We start from the raw sequence: 17,927 nt of genomic DNA on the forward strand, positions 1-17,927 counted from the left end.
TTAGAAAGTAAGTTGTACTTCGAACGAAATAAAAGTGAGAACTCCAAGATCAGGAGCCAACGTTCAAATAATGCTTGCGGTCATTTCGAAGTCCCGCGGGAGTCAGACGATGCCCAAGCGTGCCTCTTCTTTAACTCTCAATTAGGAGAGGTATTTCGGTACTTCCTTGTGAAAAGTCTTTAAAGTCCAAACAAGCATAAATTTTGCATGCGTAGGTTTGTATTTGCAATGCAACCAACCATGTTGAATGTTTAAATACAACCGCGCCATCTGTTGACGGAGGGTGTTTTATGCTTTCGCTGAAGATCTAATCGTGAATGACGTCATGATTCTAGATTCTCACACGCGCGGATTGTTACACGGTAGTGACTCTGTCCATGCCTACGTCACTGCCAGAACACGTTTTCATCCAGAGTTCCGACTCGTTCCGACTCTATGAACTCTCGAAAAGCACCATCGTTTAATCCTCGATCATCTCTGTAAACACTTGAGTAATGATATATGAATTGCCAGTCATCTTGTCCATGGAAATTAGACAATTTAGATTAAGTTTGAAGTTTCTTATGTATATAAATATATAAATTTTAATTGATTGATTTGGATTATTTTTCTTCGCTTTTGCCACTTTTGGCTAATCGCACCTATTAGGACGACTGATGATTTGATCCCAGTCAACAAGGTAATGTTACTAAAACGTTGTGTCAATGTTAGCCCCTAACATACCTAACGTTGTTACAATGTTCAGTGTATGATGATACAACGTTGTGAAAACATTGGGTCAACATTTAAGGGTCATTTATTTCAACTTGCTGCAACGTAGGTTGACAACGTTGTGCCAACATATACTGAACATTATGTAGCAACGTTAGTTATGTAACGGGTTAACGTTGCCACAACCTTTTTGCAACATTCCCTTGCTAACTAACTAACTCTCTAGCCTTCTTAAACCCGAAGGTTCATGACTGCAGCAACACAGGCCTTCCATCTGTCCCTATCCTTAGCAAGATCTAAATACTCTTTTCCATCTCTACCGATTTCCTTTAGGTCCATCTCAACGTTGTCCCTCCATCTTCGTCTTGGCCGTCCTACAGGTCTCTTACCATCAGGTTTCCCAACAAGAACCCTGTAAACTCCTCTTTCCTCTCCCATTCGTGCTACATGGCCTGCCCACCTAAGTCTTCTTGATTGAATTATTCTAATAATATCTGGACATGAATACAAATGATGTACTTCTAAATTATGTAACCTTCTCCACTCACCTGTCTCCTCATCCCTTTTAGGTCCAAAGATTTTCCTAAGGATCTTATTTTCAAATACTCTCAATTTATGTTCTTCTCTCTATGCAAGGGACTAAGTTTCACACCCATATAATACTACAGGCAAAATTACTGTTTAGTATATTTTAACTTTTAGTTTCTTAGATATTAAACGATAATACAAAAGTTTATGAAGAGAGAAATAACATGCATTTCCTGAGTTAAGCTTACTTTCTATTTCCTCTTTAATATAATTTCATTTGTTAATATTACTCCTAAGTATTTGAATTTGGAAACTGGTTCAAATGAGTTGTTATCAATAATTAGATTTTGATTATTACCTAACATTTGGTTTCTGCCTGTAAGCATATATTTAGTTTTATCTTTGTTAACTTCCAAACCTATCTCTTTAGCAGTTTTGAAAAATATTTTAGCATTATTCTTAATTGTATTTATATCTTCCCCTAATAAATATACATCATCTGCATATGCTAACAACTGAGTCACACCATTTAATTTTAGTCCTTCGTTAGTTTTTTTTACCTTCCCAACAGCATATTCTAAGGCAAAATTAAAGAGCAATGGAGATAATGCATCTCCTTGTTTTAACCCATCATGAATTGTAAATTTGTCACACACATTAATACCACATGAATTTTACTTTTGTTTCACTGGTGTATACTTTTATCATATTAACAAGCTTCATAGGTATTCCAAACTCGACTAATATATTATATAATTTATCTCTTTTCACCGAATCATATACTTTTGTGAAATCAATAAATAGCTGATGGACATTTTGATTATATTCCCACTTTTTCTCAAGTGTCTGTCTGATGTGAAAAATTTGATCTGTTACGTTTAAATCCACATTGATAATCACCTATAATTTCATTAGCATATGGGGTTAGTCTTGTTAAAAGAATGTTAGATAATATTTTATATGTTGTTGAGAGTAGAGAAATTCCACGGTAATTATTGCAGTTCATTTTATCACCTCTTTTAAATACAGGAACAATCATGGATTCTTTCCATTGTTGAGGGATTTCTTCTTTATTCCATATTATACAAATTAATTTATGAATTTGACATATTAACGAATTTTCACCATATTTAATTAACTCAGCTGGTATTAAATCAATGCCAGGTGCTTTGTTATACTTTAGCCTTTTAATAGCATCTTTAACTTCAGTCAAGTTAGGTTCTGGAACTAAAGGTTCTGCTGTGTGAACTTCATTTACTTCTGATTTATCTCCTACATGGACATTTAAAAGGTCATTAAAGTAGCTCTTCCATCTATTTAAAATATCGCTTGGGTCAGCTAGAAAATCACCGTCTATATCTTTTATCAAGTTTACTTTAGGTTCTAAACTCATTTACACTTTTATATAAATCTCTGATATTTTTGTTTTTGCTGTTTGTTTCAATTTCGTTAATTTTGCTTTTCAAGTAATCTCTTTTTTTACTTCTAAACGTGCGGTTAACTTCTCGCTTTATTCTATTATAATTGTTTAGATGTGTATCATCAGAGTTATTTAACCACCTAAGTCTAGCCTGATTTCTTATTTCTATTAGATTATGACATTCATTATCAAACCATGGCTTACTTTTTCTCGGTTTATGGTATCCTATACTTTCTTTAGCTGCTGATTCTATTGCATTACGTATGTGCTCGAAATTCTTATTTACGTCTGTTTCATTTATATTTTCATCATATCCTGCAAAACATCAAATCTATTTGACAGTTTAATTTGGTAATCTTTCTTAATTCTTTCATCAGTAAACTTTCCTGTATCAATTTTTATAACTTTTAGATTTTGTTGCTTATGATTTATCACTGAGAGTCTTTATCTTAATTTAGCAATTACTAAATAATGGTCACTGGCACAGTCAGCACCTCTATGTGTACGAACGTCAATTATACTAGTATGCCTTCTCTTATCAATGAGAATATGACCTATCTGATTATGAGTTTTACCATCGGGAGAAAACCAGGTATATGTATGGATATCTTTATGTTTAAAAGTGGTACTTTTCACAATTAAATTCTTTGAGGTTGCAGAAGTAATCAATCTTATACCAATATCATTTAATTCATGAAGACTTTCTTTACCAATCGTGGGTTTATTGCCAATCTGTGCATTACAGTCACCTAACAGAATTTTCATATCATACTGAGAAAATATATCAAAGACCTGTTCTAAATCGGCATAAAAATCATCTTTAGTATTATAATCTTTATCTTCCGTTGGTGCATGTATGTTTATTAAAATAATTTGACACCACCTACCCTGTAAAACTGCATATGATATCCTATCATTAATAAATTCTACTGTTTTAAGAGCCGAGATAATTCTATTATTTATGAAAAAGCCTGTTCCAAAATTATGATTTTCAGTACCACCATAGAAAAAAGTATAATTTTTAGTTTTACAATTCCCTTCTCCTGGCCACCTAACTTCCTGGACAGCTACTACATCTAATTTATACTTAACTATCTCATTAACTGTACACTGAAATGCCCCAGGCCGGTAAAGGCTCAGAACATTCCAGGTGCCTAATTTAATATCCTTATTCCTAATGTAGATCTTATCATTAGTCCAGGGACCTCCCAAAGTAGTCCCCACCCGGAGATCCGAATGGGAGACTAATTTACCTCCGGAATATTTTACCTTGAGAACATCCAACACCGTTTCGAAATATCAAGTTAAATTTGATTGATTCATTGAAATAAGAATTTTGGGTGCATGAGCTCTTAGGCTATTGCACTCCTCACATTATACGGGGCGCAACCCCTTACCGGATCTATAATCAACACTTGTCTCCGAGGACTAAAATCTCCAGCCCCTTACCGTATCTAAAATCTCCTTACCTATACTCTGTCCCGGGTATCTCTGGAGCGAGTGAACAAAATCAAGTCTCTGCGCAAGTAGTGATGCGAGATGGCTCTACAAAAGAACACGTGAGAGGAAATGGGATTGCTTGGAGGGGGAAGCGACTGCAGTTACCAGCCTTCGCAGCAGCGTGTATAGCTTCGCTCTGCCCACTCGATTTCCCCTCTTCTCTGCCGCTATACGCGGCCTTGCTCCACAGATTCCCTGCATGGAGTATAAGTTAAAAGTTGAGGCTCTAAAGGAGCACTCAGCACATGTCAGGATAAAACACAGAACAACATACAGCCATGCTGGTACGTCCAGGCGCCACAGCCTCGTTTGCCTGCAACATGTGTGTACTACGTGGAAGTGAGGTTTCGTTTTGGGAAGTTAGAATTGAAATACTTAAAACGCGTGAAAATATTGAACTTCTCCCTCACAAATCTTTGCGGTAGATGAAACGATTTTTCCAATCCGAACTCCCTTTCTTATTTTTTTCCATCTAAAACCTTTTGTTTTAAATTCCTCTTCGTCTGAAACCCGTGTGCGAGCACCAAAGAATCGTCACAATGCAAATGAACATTTATTACAGAGTGCTCGATTTGTCTTTGCTCTCCCCGCATCTTCCAAAGCGCCCCCCCCCCATTCCAAAAAGACCCCAGCGCCCACCCGACCCCGTCGAAGGCAGCGGGGAAATTGAATTTTCTTTTCCTCCCCCCCCCCTCTTTCTTCTTTTTCCAATAATCGACTTCTGGCTGACTGGTGTTCCTGGAAATTACGGATCGAGTCTGTGATATTTGTGACCACAAGAGATTGCTCTCACTGTTAACTCCGGTGGATGTCATGGACCACATGCCCGCGGAAGAGATTAGAAGGACTTTCAGACACGGATATGCGTTTAGGGTCTCGTTACGTTTGGTAGAAGGGTCATGTTTCCTGTTAGGTCTGTTTTCCGAGAGCAAAAAGGTTTTTTTCACCTAATAGAAACTGGTATCTCGTTTTTAAAAGTTTCCAGTCTGCAGTTTTAATATCCGTCAAGATAGTAATGTTTTAATTGGTTTGGTTTACATCCATCAAGAAGTTTCCTTTTAGCTGCATTTGTTGCCATAACAACTGCCATTTGTTTTCAGTTGGTTTCGCTTTACATCCATCAAGGAGTTTGTTTTCAGTTGGATTTGTTTCCATATTCTCCAAAGAGTTTGTGTTTTCATTAGTTTTGCTTTACATCTATCAAGGAGCTTCTGTTTCAGTTGAATGTATTGCCATAACCTATAAGAAGTTGGTTTTCAGTCGGATGTGCTTCACATCCATCAAGCAGTTTATGTTTTCAGTTGGATTTGTTTCCATATTCTCCAAAGAGTTTGTGTTTTCATTAGTTTTGCTTTACATCTATCAAGGAGCGTACGTTTTTAGTCGGATTTGTTGCCACATTCTCCTAGGAATTCTTGTTTTCAGTTGGTTTTGCTTTCATCCATCAAGAATCTTATGTTTTCAGTTTAATTTATTTCTAAGGAGTTGGTTTTCAGTCGGATTTGCTTCACATCCATCAAGCAGTTTATGTTTTCATGGATTAATTTCCAAATTCTCCAACGAGTTTGTGTTCTTATAGGGTTTTGATTTATATCCATCAAGGAGCTTGTTTTCAGTCGGATTTATTTTACATCCAAGAAGGAGTTCATGTTTTCAGTTTAATTAGTTGCCATATTCTCCAAATAGTTTGTGTTTTAATTAGTTTTGGCATTTCATCCATCAAGGAGCGTACGTTTTTGGTCGGATGTGTTGCCATATTCTCCTAGGAGTTCTTGTTTTCAGTTGATTTTGCTTTACATCCCTCAAGAAGCTTATGTTTTCAGTTGAATTTATTGCCATATCCTCTAAGGAGTTGGTTTTCAGTCGGGTTTGGTTTACATCCATCAAACAGTTTGTTTTCAGTTGGATTTGTTTACATATTCTCCAAGGAGTTTGTTTTTTCAAGGGTTTTGCTTTATATCCATCAAGGAGCTTGTTTTCAGCCGGATTTCTTTTACATCCATCAAGGAGTTCATGTTTTGAGTTGAATTAGTTGCCATATTCTCCAAAGAGTTTGTGTTTTCATTAGTTTTTGTTTCACATACATCAAGCAGTTTGTTTTCAGTTGGATTTGTTGCCATATCCTGCGAGGGGTTTGTGTTTTTGGTCGGTTTTGCTTTATAATCCAGGGGAGTTAATGATTTTATTTTTCTATGTTTGTGTATCCACCTTAAGAGATACACCATCAGACAGGTTTTCTTTTATTTGCACAGAGGAGTGAGGTTTTTTTTTTTAGAGTCCACTTTAAGTACAGGGATCGGAAACACTATGTGATTCCACCGCGTCTCCAACCCGGGACCCCTTCATTACAAGGCAACAACGCAACCAGTGCGCCATTGGGGAGACCTATTTGCACCGAGGAGCTTCTGATTTAGGTCGGACTTATTGTACGCCCTAAAGTCTCGTTTATGTTTTCAGTCTAGTGTTTTTTATGTCAACCAAAGAGCTTACGATTTCAGTTTTATTTTACATCCACTGTGAACCTTACATTTTTATTTATTTGATTGTCTTGTGTCAGTGAATGATTTTTTCTGTCGCTTTTCACTTTACATCTCTAGCAGTCATTTTTAGGTTCATTTGTTTCCTTTTAACCAACTCGGAGGCATATATGTATTTCCAGAAGATTTATTTTAATCTGTTTTCAAGGAAATGCAATGAATTGGGTTGGATCGCAAAGTTAAGAAGGGAAAAAAATGTAAAAGTAGCATTCCAAGTCGTAGTTTCCCCGGAATCCTTTGTCGTTGTCCATATACATCGAAACAGATATCCTAGCTTGTTATGCTAGCTGCCAGTCTGGTGTGTGATGCGGGTTGCCTGACGTCAAGGGTTTGAAACTCAATTCACTTTTGTCTCTTGCTGTACCCGTGAGGTTTCTCTATTGCTCCTTCCCAGGATGTTGCCTCTTCAATCTTATGTTATGCGAAGGAAATGATTTACTTTCCTTCATTTTATATGGACAAAATAAGAGCAGAAAATATTTTTGCTCAATATCACTTCGTTTACACAAAACCGCCTTGAAATAACTACTGCCGCCTGCTTGAAGTATCTACGCTTTCTCACCCCCTCCCGTCCCGAACGCCCGTGCCTACCCATAAAATTTGGCCTAATGACGGGCCTTCTCTTCCTTCAGGCGGAACTTCATTTGCATCCAATCAAACGAGAGATTCTCGCCCGCCAAGCAGATCACGTGACGACCCCTGCCAATGGTGTGAAATATCGACAGGACGAAATTACAATATCATGGAAATTGACGAGCCACGTCTTAACTAACATCCGCGACAATTCAATCATTAGAATTCGAAGAGGAAAACCGCAGTTTCGTACCCCAGTTAATAAGTTAAAACAGTGTTTCTTACTGGCAACACTGCGTTTAACAACATTACGCGTCATTTCCACAATGAAAGATACTACATAGAATACTGTACCGTGTGGAATTCGGTTAATAATGTATTACTATTAGAGCATAGTTGTATTTGTTTATATTTTTCGTTATTTAGAGTCGCTTTTCTGCCATTTTTTGGCTAATTTGATGTAGGTTCTTCAAGAGGGTGGCGAGAAAGGACAAATTTGACGAAAACTTTAATTACATTTGACCAAGAGAGTGCCGACAGCTGGGGGGGGGGGGAGGGCGGGGGAAGGAAGAACCTCTCCAAAATATCCTTGAAGTAGAGGTAGTATGTAGTAGACCCCAGTGTCTACTTGGCTTTTTTGCCCATTTCTTGTACAGTGGGATCCATGAGTATTACCGTGCAAATTGTCCATGACTATTTTCATTAATTTTTTTCTTACATCATATGTATTTTTAAGCGATGGATTTTTATGTATGCTGGTGCAGAAATTACCATCATCTTGTTTTGAGTTTTCTTTTAATTATTGAAGCTCTTATTGGGTCAAATAAAGTGCATGAACATGGTGATGGACAATTTGCACGATAATACTCATGTATCCCACTGTACATCACAATATTTAAACCGCAAATATTTCAATTTTCTGTCAGCAGATGGGGTAAAAGTGCTACGTAAAGATCTCCCTGCACTGTGTTGTAACGAAAAGCTTTCTAAACTTTAAACCTATTGAAGTTATAAGAATGGAATACCAGTTGCTGAATCCAACAGCTCTGTTTCAGAGTAATTGAAAATATTTTATATTGTCTTGCAACTGATGTGAAAGTGTTATATGTAAATAGTTTGCAAATTACTACATGAACATCGCATTGGAAAAGCATGTGTGCTTTCTTCAGCAACATTTTATTTTAGTTCCAACGGAATGAAAATAATGCTTCGTTTGAACTTAAATAAAATGTTGCTGAAAAACCACGAATGCTTTTCCAATGAGAGGTTCATGTAGGTAGCAATTTTCAAACGAACATGCATGTATTCACGATATGAATCTCCAAACAACACAACCTGTCTTTTCTCAGCGAAAGAATTAATATACCTATGTACAATTGTCCTATTTTGTTTGCAAAATTATGAATAATAACACATTTGTACAATATTTACTAGAACAAATACACACACACACTCCCCAAAGGGGGGGGGGGTCTTTTTTACTGTATCAACACAAGATGAAACCTTATCACCTATCAGGAGATTGTGTTCCGAAAAGGGACCAAAAACAGATATATTCCACAGGGCTATTGAGACCTTCAAGAAAGCTTTTCAAATTTTGGAAGAATAAATGTAGGCATCGAACATATGAACTCAAAATTTCTAAATATGTATTTTTGCCGTAGTTCGTCTGCAAGTAATATACGTACTTTCTTGTTTAACTACAGGTTCTGCGTGTAAAAACTACATAGGTTAATGTTTCTCTTCATATACTACACTGTAAATAGGGTTTATACCCAGTGTGCGAATTAACGTGGGGATGCCGGAGATTTTCCTCTCACAAAAAGAAAAACAATCCCAGCAAAAGAAAATTATTTTTGTTCCTACCAGGGATGTTTTCATTCCCCTCAAAGAAAATAGAACTGAAAACATATAGTATACCATTTCATAACTATGTTACAAGCACAATTTAAAAATATTTCGTGCACAGTGATTAAATATTTTACATGTATTAAAGTATTTACAAGTATCCTATGGATTAGATGAACATTAAGTTTGAACTTGGAAATCGAAATTTTGTCAAATTTTAGGTGATACTAGTTCGATATCTCGTTTTTGTGTACGAGTTTGGGTTTTATTAGAATGTAAATATTCTCTATCTAAATTACGTGTAAATGTTATCATAAAATTTAATGAAAATACAAATTTGCATACCCAAAAAAACCTATGTCCCTAGATGAAGTCACGAACACACCCCTACCCAAACAATAAGCTTAATTCGCACTGTGTTTACACGTGTTGTATTTTGTTAAATAAATAAATACTACAACCACATTAGAGAGAGCATCATGGCCAGAACTCGCACAAGAATTTAAACTACTATTTTATTCGAAATGTTGTAATGGAACTGCATGGCCTGTTTCGGGAACAAGAAAATTATTTTAGAAGTTTGTGTCACAACTTTTAATACATAAGTCTACATGAGGGATTGTGTCAACAGTGATGAAGATGATGATGATAAAAATAATAGCCCCTCTCTCCCTCTAAAAACATGAACTCCTTGGAGACTATGACAACATATCCAACTGAAAACATACTCCTTGATGGATGTAAAGCAAAACTGACTGAAAACACACTTTTTGGAGGATATGGCAACAAATCCAACTGAAAACATACACTCCTTGATGGATGTAAAGCAAAACTGACTGAAAACACAAACTTTTTGGAGGATATGGCAACAAATCCAACTGAAAACATACACTCCTTGATGGATGTAAAGCAAAACTTACTGAAAACACAGACGTTTTGGAGGATATGGCAACAAATCCAACTGAAAACATACACTCCTTGATGGATGTAAAGCAAAACTGACTGAAAACACAGACGTTTTGGAGGATATGGCAACAAATCCAACTGAAAACATACACTCCTTGATGGATGTAAAGCAAAACTGACTGAAAACACAGACGTTTTGGAGGATATGGCAACAAATCCAACTGAAAACATACACTCCTTGATGGATGTAAAGCAAAACTGACTGAAAACACAAACTTTTTGGAGGATATGGCAACAAATCCAAGTGAAAACATACACTCCTTGATGGATGTAAAGCAAAACTGACTGAAAACACAGACGTTTTGGAGGATATGGCAACAAATCCAACTGAAAACATACACTCCTTGATGGATGTAAAGCAAAACCGACTGAAAACACAAACTCCTTGCATGTGGCAATAAATCCAACTCAAAACATAAACTCCTTGCTGGATGTAAACAAAAATCAACAGCATTAACTCCTTCATGAATGTAAAGTATAACTGACTGGAAAGATTACTATCTTGATGCATATTAAAAACTACAGGCTATGTATTCCCATTTATGAAAGTTATGATCCTGCCAAATCCCTTCCTCGAATTGTTCCCCTGCATTTGCAACACACAGCATTTTGAACATCGGTCATTTTATCGAACCTTACATGCAGATATCTCAACTCAACGTCATTTCCTGCAAGAGCGGATTGTCCGAGATTGATCTCCCTCTCTCCCCTCCTCTCCTCGGTTCCTCGAGATCACTTGGGATGCTCACGATGGTCTCTTCGCCATTGACCACTTCCCCCCTCACACTACCTTTCAAATTGGCTCGTTAGTCCCGTCCTCAATGGCAACTAAATCGCCCTGATTAGCTCAGATTTCCTAGCTCTGCCTTCCCATTGACAGCCTTGCTGCTTTTGTCCGAGGACTCAAAAAGAGCATCCTGCTTATTTCTATCACAGGATCAGTTCTCAGTGCCCTCAAGTGGCCTGGTGCTCGCAAATAATGAATTAGCTGATTCATGATATCACGATTTATTCTCTGAAAGCACTGGTTTATTTCTCGCGCTAGTAATGTCACGTGTTTCCACATTTTCGAAGCAGCATTGGGCGTTCATCAATGAATTTCGTTCAAGTAGTGGCAAACACAGAAAAGGGGGGAGGGGATATTTTCCTCCTACCCACTCAACGCCCACTGAGACGCAGAGAAACGCTGCAACAGAAAGCAGCATAACTTCTGTTGTCTGCTTCTATTGAAATCAAATGATGTAACGCCCACTGCAGGGAATCGCGCGGAACCGAAGCGGGAATTTCCATGCCAGAAGTCTGGAGGTTATCTTAACGGTTATCGCGCACTTAGCCGCCGGAAACGCGTCTGTTGCTGCAATTATCCGCGTCTCGGTGGACGTTATGCTTTAGGCAGCTTACAGACCGAAACGACACGCGACAAGGGTTTCACATCGAAGTGGCAAGTGACACGGATATGTCCAATCTGCGCATGCGCGTTTACCGGAAGGCGGCGAGACGATACACTATATTGAGAAAACGGCCCAGTCCGGGCAACACTTTTAGTTTGCCGTGTCGCTTTTGTACGAAAGGTTGAAATTATTTCGTAAGATTTTGTTTACACTTGTCGCTTCAGTATGAAAGCTCTCTTAAGCAGCTTTCAAACCAAAGTGAAAAGCATAGAGCGGCATGAGGTTTCACTGCGAAAGTGCCACCAACAGACCGCGGCGACACGATCCACGTCATTAGTTAACAAAACGGACCAGTCGGAGCGATACTTGCAGGTTTTAGTGTCGTTTTGATTCGAAAGATCCCATTTATTTCTCAATCTAGGTTTGAAAGAGTAACATATCGCATGTTGGTTTGTCGTTCATATCCGAAAACACCTAAGGGGCTTTCTGACCGAGGCGTCAAGCGACACTTGTCATTCGGAAACTAGCCTTTCCATATAAATTCAATATTTCGTACCGAAGCAACATGACAATATACACGTGTCGCTTGTCGCTTACATATCGCTCGGATTGGGCAACCCTTGTTGGTGTTCCAGTCTGTCCCTTCTTAGTCATGTCTGTTAAGATTTTTCTCTGTTTCTTTCACTTTCTTAGTCTCTCAAAATCTTTCCTTCTGTCATTTTTTCTCTCAATCCTTTAATTCTTTGTTTCTTAACTACATGTTTCTTTCTGTTTCCTTTTTTGAATAACTTTCTTTCTATTAGTGTTTCTCAGTGGCGGCGATTGGGTTTCAAAACTAGGTGGGCAAGGATAATTTACTTTCGCTTGGTAGATAAAGTTTAGCATAGTGCGGGGGCAAAAGTGGCAAAAAGGTGGCAACTGCCCCCTAATCGCCGCCACTGGCGTTTCTTTTTCTCTCTTTCTTGCTTGTTTTTCTATCTACCTTACATGTTCAACTGTTGTTCTCCCAAATTTTCTATTTTTTCTGTTTCTTTTCTACTATTGGTTTTTCTTTATCCGTGTATCTACTTCTCCTTGAGACTTTTCTCTTTCTTTCTTTCACTTCCTTATTCTCTCCCATACTTCCTTCTGTTTCTCTCTCCCTCTACTTTCTTGTTTCCTTTCTTACTGGTATGTGTATTTCTGTTTGATTCTCTATCACTTTTATTCTGTTGTTCTTTCATTTCTATTTTCCCTTTTCACCTGTTGTTCCCTTTCAAATTTTATCTCTCCCAACTCTCTATTCGTTTCTCTATTCTCCCTATCTCTCACTATTTCATATATCTACTTCTTTCCATTTCTCTCTCTCGTTTCTTTGTCTCTATCTCTCTCTCTCTCTCTCTCTCTCTCTCTCTCTCTCTCTCTCTCTCTCTCTCTCTCTGTATGTGTGTGTGATTCTTTCTTTATTATCAATAGTTCTAGAAGTTTCTCGCAGAAAGGTGAGCTAGACAGACAGTGACGACGCTAGAAAGAAGTGATGGTAAAGCAGCCCCCAGGAATATTTTTCATGAGAGGTCAGTCATAATTAATTTACCTCTGTTGCAAAGAGAACTTGGATCTAGTGGGGAAAATGCCCCCTTTCCCCAGTTAATTGGCGCCCTGTCTAAAAGATACTGTAGCTCCGATGTAAAAAGAATAAAGAGACTGAATGCCTACATCGGACGATATGAATATCCGTCCTTCATAATTAAATCTGGTCGAAAATCAGAGTATCCATAACCAACAAGAGATGAACGATACCACCATTCCGGTTCTGATTTGAATGCTTGTCAGATCCACCAGATACCCTTCCCTTGTTCCAACATGTCAGATAAAAAATAGATGCTGCGTACACACTTACCCTCACTTGTGGTCAATTCCAGATGATACCGGGAACCCATTTATCTTGTGAAACTGGATTCCCTATTATATTTATAATTGAGGTCTGCGTATGCTCTGCCTAACAGGATAATTTAATATAGATGGCGTTGGTATCGACGGGAGATCGATAATCCAATACAATCAATGGGGCCGTATTTCCTTCAGTCTTTTTACTCCAAAAAAGCCTTTCTTTTCAATTTCGAAACACATTGATTTTTTGTATAAGCAGATAATTAGATGTGGGTTATCCATGGAATTTTCTTAAACATCATTCTGATATGTTATTGAAGGTGGAATATAATAGTTAGATTTTCATGAGGGGGAGGGCAAAGAATAGGAGTGTGTTCACATCGTATTATGCCAAGACATAATATACATTATAGATATATTCGCTAACTATATAATATTATGTAGTGCCTGTGTGTTAGTGTCGTGAACGTTGCCCAGAGATTTTTGTAGGGAGGTTCAAGCCTATACAAAAATGTATAATAATAATAAACTATTATTTTATTTCCATTTATATTATGTGCTTGGGGAGTCTCTTGTACTCGACCTACAAACAAGAAATCAAATGAGATGTTTCCGACGATGGATACAAATACCTTTACTAATGTTCGCGCCCGTTTACCAACAGAAGCGAATCTTCTAATAAGACCTAAGTCTGGCCAGTGATGTGCGTTTCCGCGTAAACAACGATAGTCTACATTCTACACGTAGATGAGGTAATCTATGAAAACAACATGGCGAAAGGTGATAACTTAGCAAAGGGCGCCGTGGAAATAAAACAAAATTATATTGCGTATCAGTTACTGGAGTGTAAGAAGAATTTTTTATACTCTTTCTTCCAAACTCGAACAATTTCTCACCTAGAAAAAACCTAACATAAGAAATATTCTAGCGTTTTATGGGGAAAAGACTAATTCTGCCTCACGACTGCCATCTGTTGTTTTCTTTGCATACTATTTATCTTCGATATTTTATAATAGAAGAGAAGAGAAATTTTGTTGTAAATAGGATTCTTTTCAGTTCGTTAGGAACCAATATAGTTGAAAATGTCACTTTCCTTTCATGAAAGCCTTGAAAATTGATTTTAATGCACTTTAGATTGTCTATGTAAACTACAACCCAATGTAATCTACGCGTAGATTACGTGTAGACAACGCATGTAGACGTAAACTTACAGTGTACGGCACATCACTGAGTCTGGCCTAACGGAATGGCGATTCCATTGGTGTAATGTACACTTTGGGACGGTTCAATGGTCACTGGAACGACTAGTTGCACCAGAATCCACAGAACGAGTTCTAGTTGAGATTATTTTTTTCGGTTCCACAGTATATTACGCTGTCGCACGGCCGTCGGGTATAAATTGTATTGATTTGGGACATTTTTACATGTCCAAAAATCTTCCCATGGACATGAAAATATTTTTGTATATTTTTTGATGACGTGGACATTTGGAGACTCTATGCATACCCAAAATTGGAGATTCCATGGACGTCAAGAATTGCAGACCCATGGATGGACAGATTTAGAGATTTCCATGAATGGCCAGATTTGAAGGTTCCGTGGATGACCAAATTTGGAGGTTCCGTGCGTGACAAGATTTGGAGATTCCGTAAGTGGCCGGAATTGAAGATACCATGAATATCCAGAAATGGATATCCGCAACTGGATATTTAATAAATGTCTCATAGATCCCTATGGCATCCATGGATCTGATCTGCACATTGTGGACATCCAATGATGTCCCTCACAGATTCGCGCTGTACGGGTGTCTGTCAACTTGAATCTCCGTCCTGGAAACATAAATACAACCAAGACCGTCCTTAATCACGGGATTTGAATCCCGTCTGAAAGTTCTAAACGGGGTGGTGAGTAATCGCAAGTTCCCCCCTCGCTGTAACATCGCAAAATTTGCCGCCCGGATTCGCAATTACGCTGATAACAAATGGTGCAAAATGTCTCATTACACGGCCTCAAGTATGGAATGCAACGCTGGGAGGCAGTTTGGTCTGGTTTAGGACAGAAGCGAATCCATTCCGACAGCAGAACGACCTGAAATATCTCAAGCCATGAGGTCCTAAACTCCTTCGACGTAAATCCCACGACGCGCAAGACAAAAGTTTCCGATGTTCAATAAAGGACTTATTGCTCTGGTTTTATTACGCTCCCAACCCTAATTCCAGGCGATGATTTATTATCTGCTGGACTTTGATCCCCACGTAAGGTCCCAAGTTGCAATTTCTATCTCTTCCTGGGACAGCCTAATAAGAATATTGGGTGGTGGAATAGGGGAAATAAAGTTTCAAGAGACTACTGTTTAATTCGCCCAATCTTAGAACAAGTCACTAAGTTTTAGCGTCAGCCGTGATGTCTTGATTCAGTGTTGCAAAATCTTACACTTGGCAACACTGGTTTCGGAGCAGTGATGCGAACTCCATCACGAACGTAGTAGATCACAGCCCTCCAACTAGGTTCCAACCTCGTTGCCCCCTCCATGCAATCCATTTTCCTCCCGCGTTCATTGGTTGAACTCACTTAAGTCACTACTTGGCGCTTGCTCCATCGACTCCTAGGACAGAGTATAGATGGAGTTTCGTCTTGAAATTTACTCCTGGTCGTCAAAGAATGTCGATCAGGTGAGATTTAAGGGTTGACGAAATTTCTTAAAGTTAAAGCACTATTGTGATGATCTCGTTCTCTCTATCCACTTTTCTCTCTATCCTCTTGCTGTCTTTGTCTTTTTCAATATCTTCCTCGGTTTCTCTTTCTTTCTACTTCTTCCTCTTATTTCTTTCCTTGTATTCCTTCATCTCTTTCCTTTCTCTTTTTCAAATTTCTTCTTTCTTTCCTTCTCGCTCTCTTTTCAATCTTTCTCCTTCCTCTTTTCATTTTTCCATCTGTCTTCTGTTTCCTTTTTCTTTCCTTTTCGCTTTCTTCCTGCTTCTCTCTTTCCTTGTACCAACTTACCTCTGTTTCTGTATCCATCCTTCTTCCGTTTCTCTTTGGTTCCTTCTCACTTTTTCCTGCCTCTCTCTTCTATCTTCCTTTCTCCCTTTCTCTCTCTCTTTATCTTCTGTTTTCTTCCTTTCCTTCTTGCTTCCATCCTGCTTCTCTGTCTTTTCATCTTCCATTTTCTGTTTTGCTTCCTTATCTTCTCGCGTTCTTGCTGTTTATCTATTTATTTATTTCTTTTTGTTTCTGTATCTCATTCTATGACACTTTGTCTCATTTCCTCTCTCTCTCTCTCTCTCTCTCTCTCTCTCCTCTGTGCTATATTAAAAATGGCATGCAAGATATTTGGGTGGGCTGACCATTTCACGGTGGCTTCGTTTAATTATATTCATATTTTGATATTGTTTAATGAATATCAATCTGTCCTGTAGTGAAATTACTATTTTGTTAAATTGAGCTTCTGAGTAGTCTAATTTTGATAATTTTTTTTTATGATTTCCAGAACCATGCGAAAAGAAATTCTGTGCCTTTGGGGCCCAGTGCGTGACCGACGCCGACGGCAACGCTCTCTGCGAGTGCCCTGAGAACTGCCCCAGTACCTTCACTCCCGTGTGTGGAACCGATGACGTCACATATGCGAACGAGTGCATGCTGAGAATGAAATCCTGCCAACAGAAGAATACCATCCGTGTGCAGCACCATGGCGAGTGCGGTAAGTCGACAATCTTTTTCTTTAACACTGAAGGAAAACAAGAACAAAGTCAATTTAACCGCACTCTGTACTATCGTAAACAGTGTTGATCCGTGGAAAATTGTTAAGGAAATCAAACAACTTAATGAAATTTAGTTTTTTTATCCATGGGATGTATATATTAATATTATACAACTTTGGTCTGTCTAGGAGATTAGAACACTGCAAAATATCAAGTATTTTCATAATATAAATTCACAGTAAATTATAAATTTGTCATAACTTTTACAATAGGTTATACTACATTGAAAATATACTACATTGAAAATGCACAATCAGTATTTTGTTTACTTTTGAATTATTACATTGAGAAATTTATTTTGTTTAATTCAATTCAAGATGGAAATTACAATCAATTAATGCATATATTCTTTAAGTGACTGATGCAACGAATCGCAGCACCATCTGTTTTCGAACAGAATGTATTTATGTTGAATACGAAAACCAGATATAAAACATGATCACATCTTAGTCATGTATTCACATTTAGTCTAACGGCTTATCACTATAAGCGCTGCTTATCATGTTGAAAGGGAAATATTTTAAATGAAGGGAAATCTGCATCTCGGCTTGCTTCAGACACAACTACGCTAGTCCATAAAGTACAGGATAGATGTCACTACGTACTCATTTATTATAATATTTAAAATATACAAATTTTAAATGAAATATTTTCATAATCTATTTCAATTTACTTTGTAGTTTTAAAGGAAAAATTCCTTATTAAATTGTTTGAAAAAATACAAAAACAATTTAACATTTATCTCCCTCAGTAACTAATATCCAGAATAATTCCTTTTAAAACTGCTAACATTAATGGAACACCTATATCTGAACTTAACAAT

General features: G+C 37.7%; 1 protein-coding gene across 5 annotated transcripts in view; it reads left to right on the forward strand.

Moving 5' to 3' along the window:
- The window catches only part of LOC145978916 (agrin-like), a 1,115,983-nt gene that overhangs the window by 801,116 nt on the left and 296,940 nt on the right, over positions 1-17,927 (forward strand). For all 5 annotated transcript variants that reach the window (XM_083111886.1, XM_083111888.1, XM_083111890.1 and 2 more), the window contains exon 3: positions 16,834-17,043. In XM_083111886.1, coding sequence (XP_082968012.1) covers positions 16,834-17,043 — 210 coding nt within the window. The remainder of the gene's footprint in view (positions 1-16,833; positions 17,044-17,927) is intronic.

The sequence above is a fragment of the Lepisma saccharinum genome, chromosome 25 (assembly GCF_977018435.1).
Source record: "Lepisma saccharinum chromosome 25, izLepSacc3.1, whole genome shotgun sequence".
NCBI lineage: Eukaryota > Metazoa > Arthropoda > Insecta > Zygentoma > Lepismatidae > Lepisma > Lepisma saccharinum.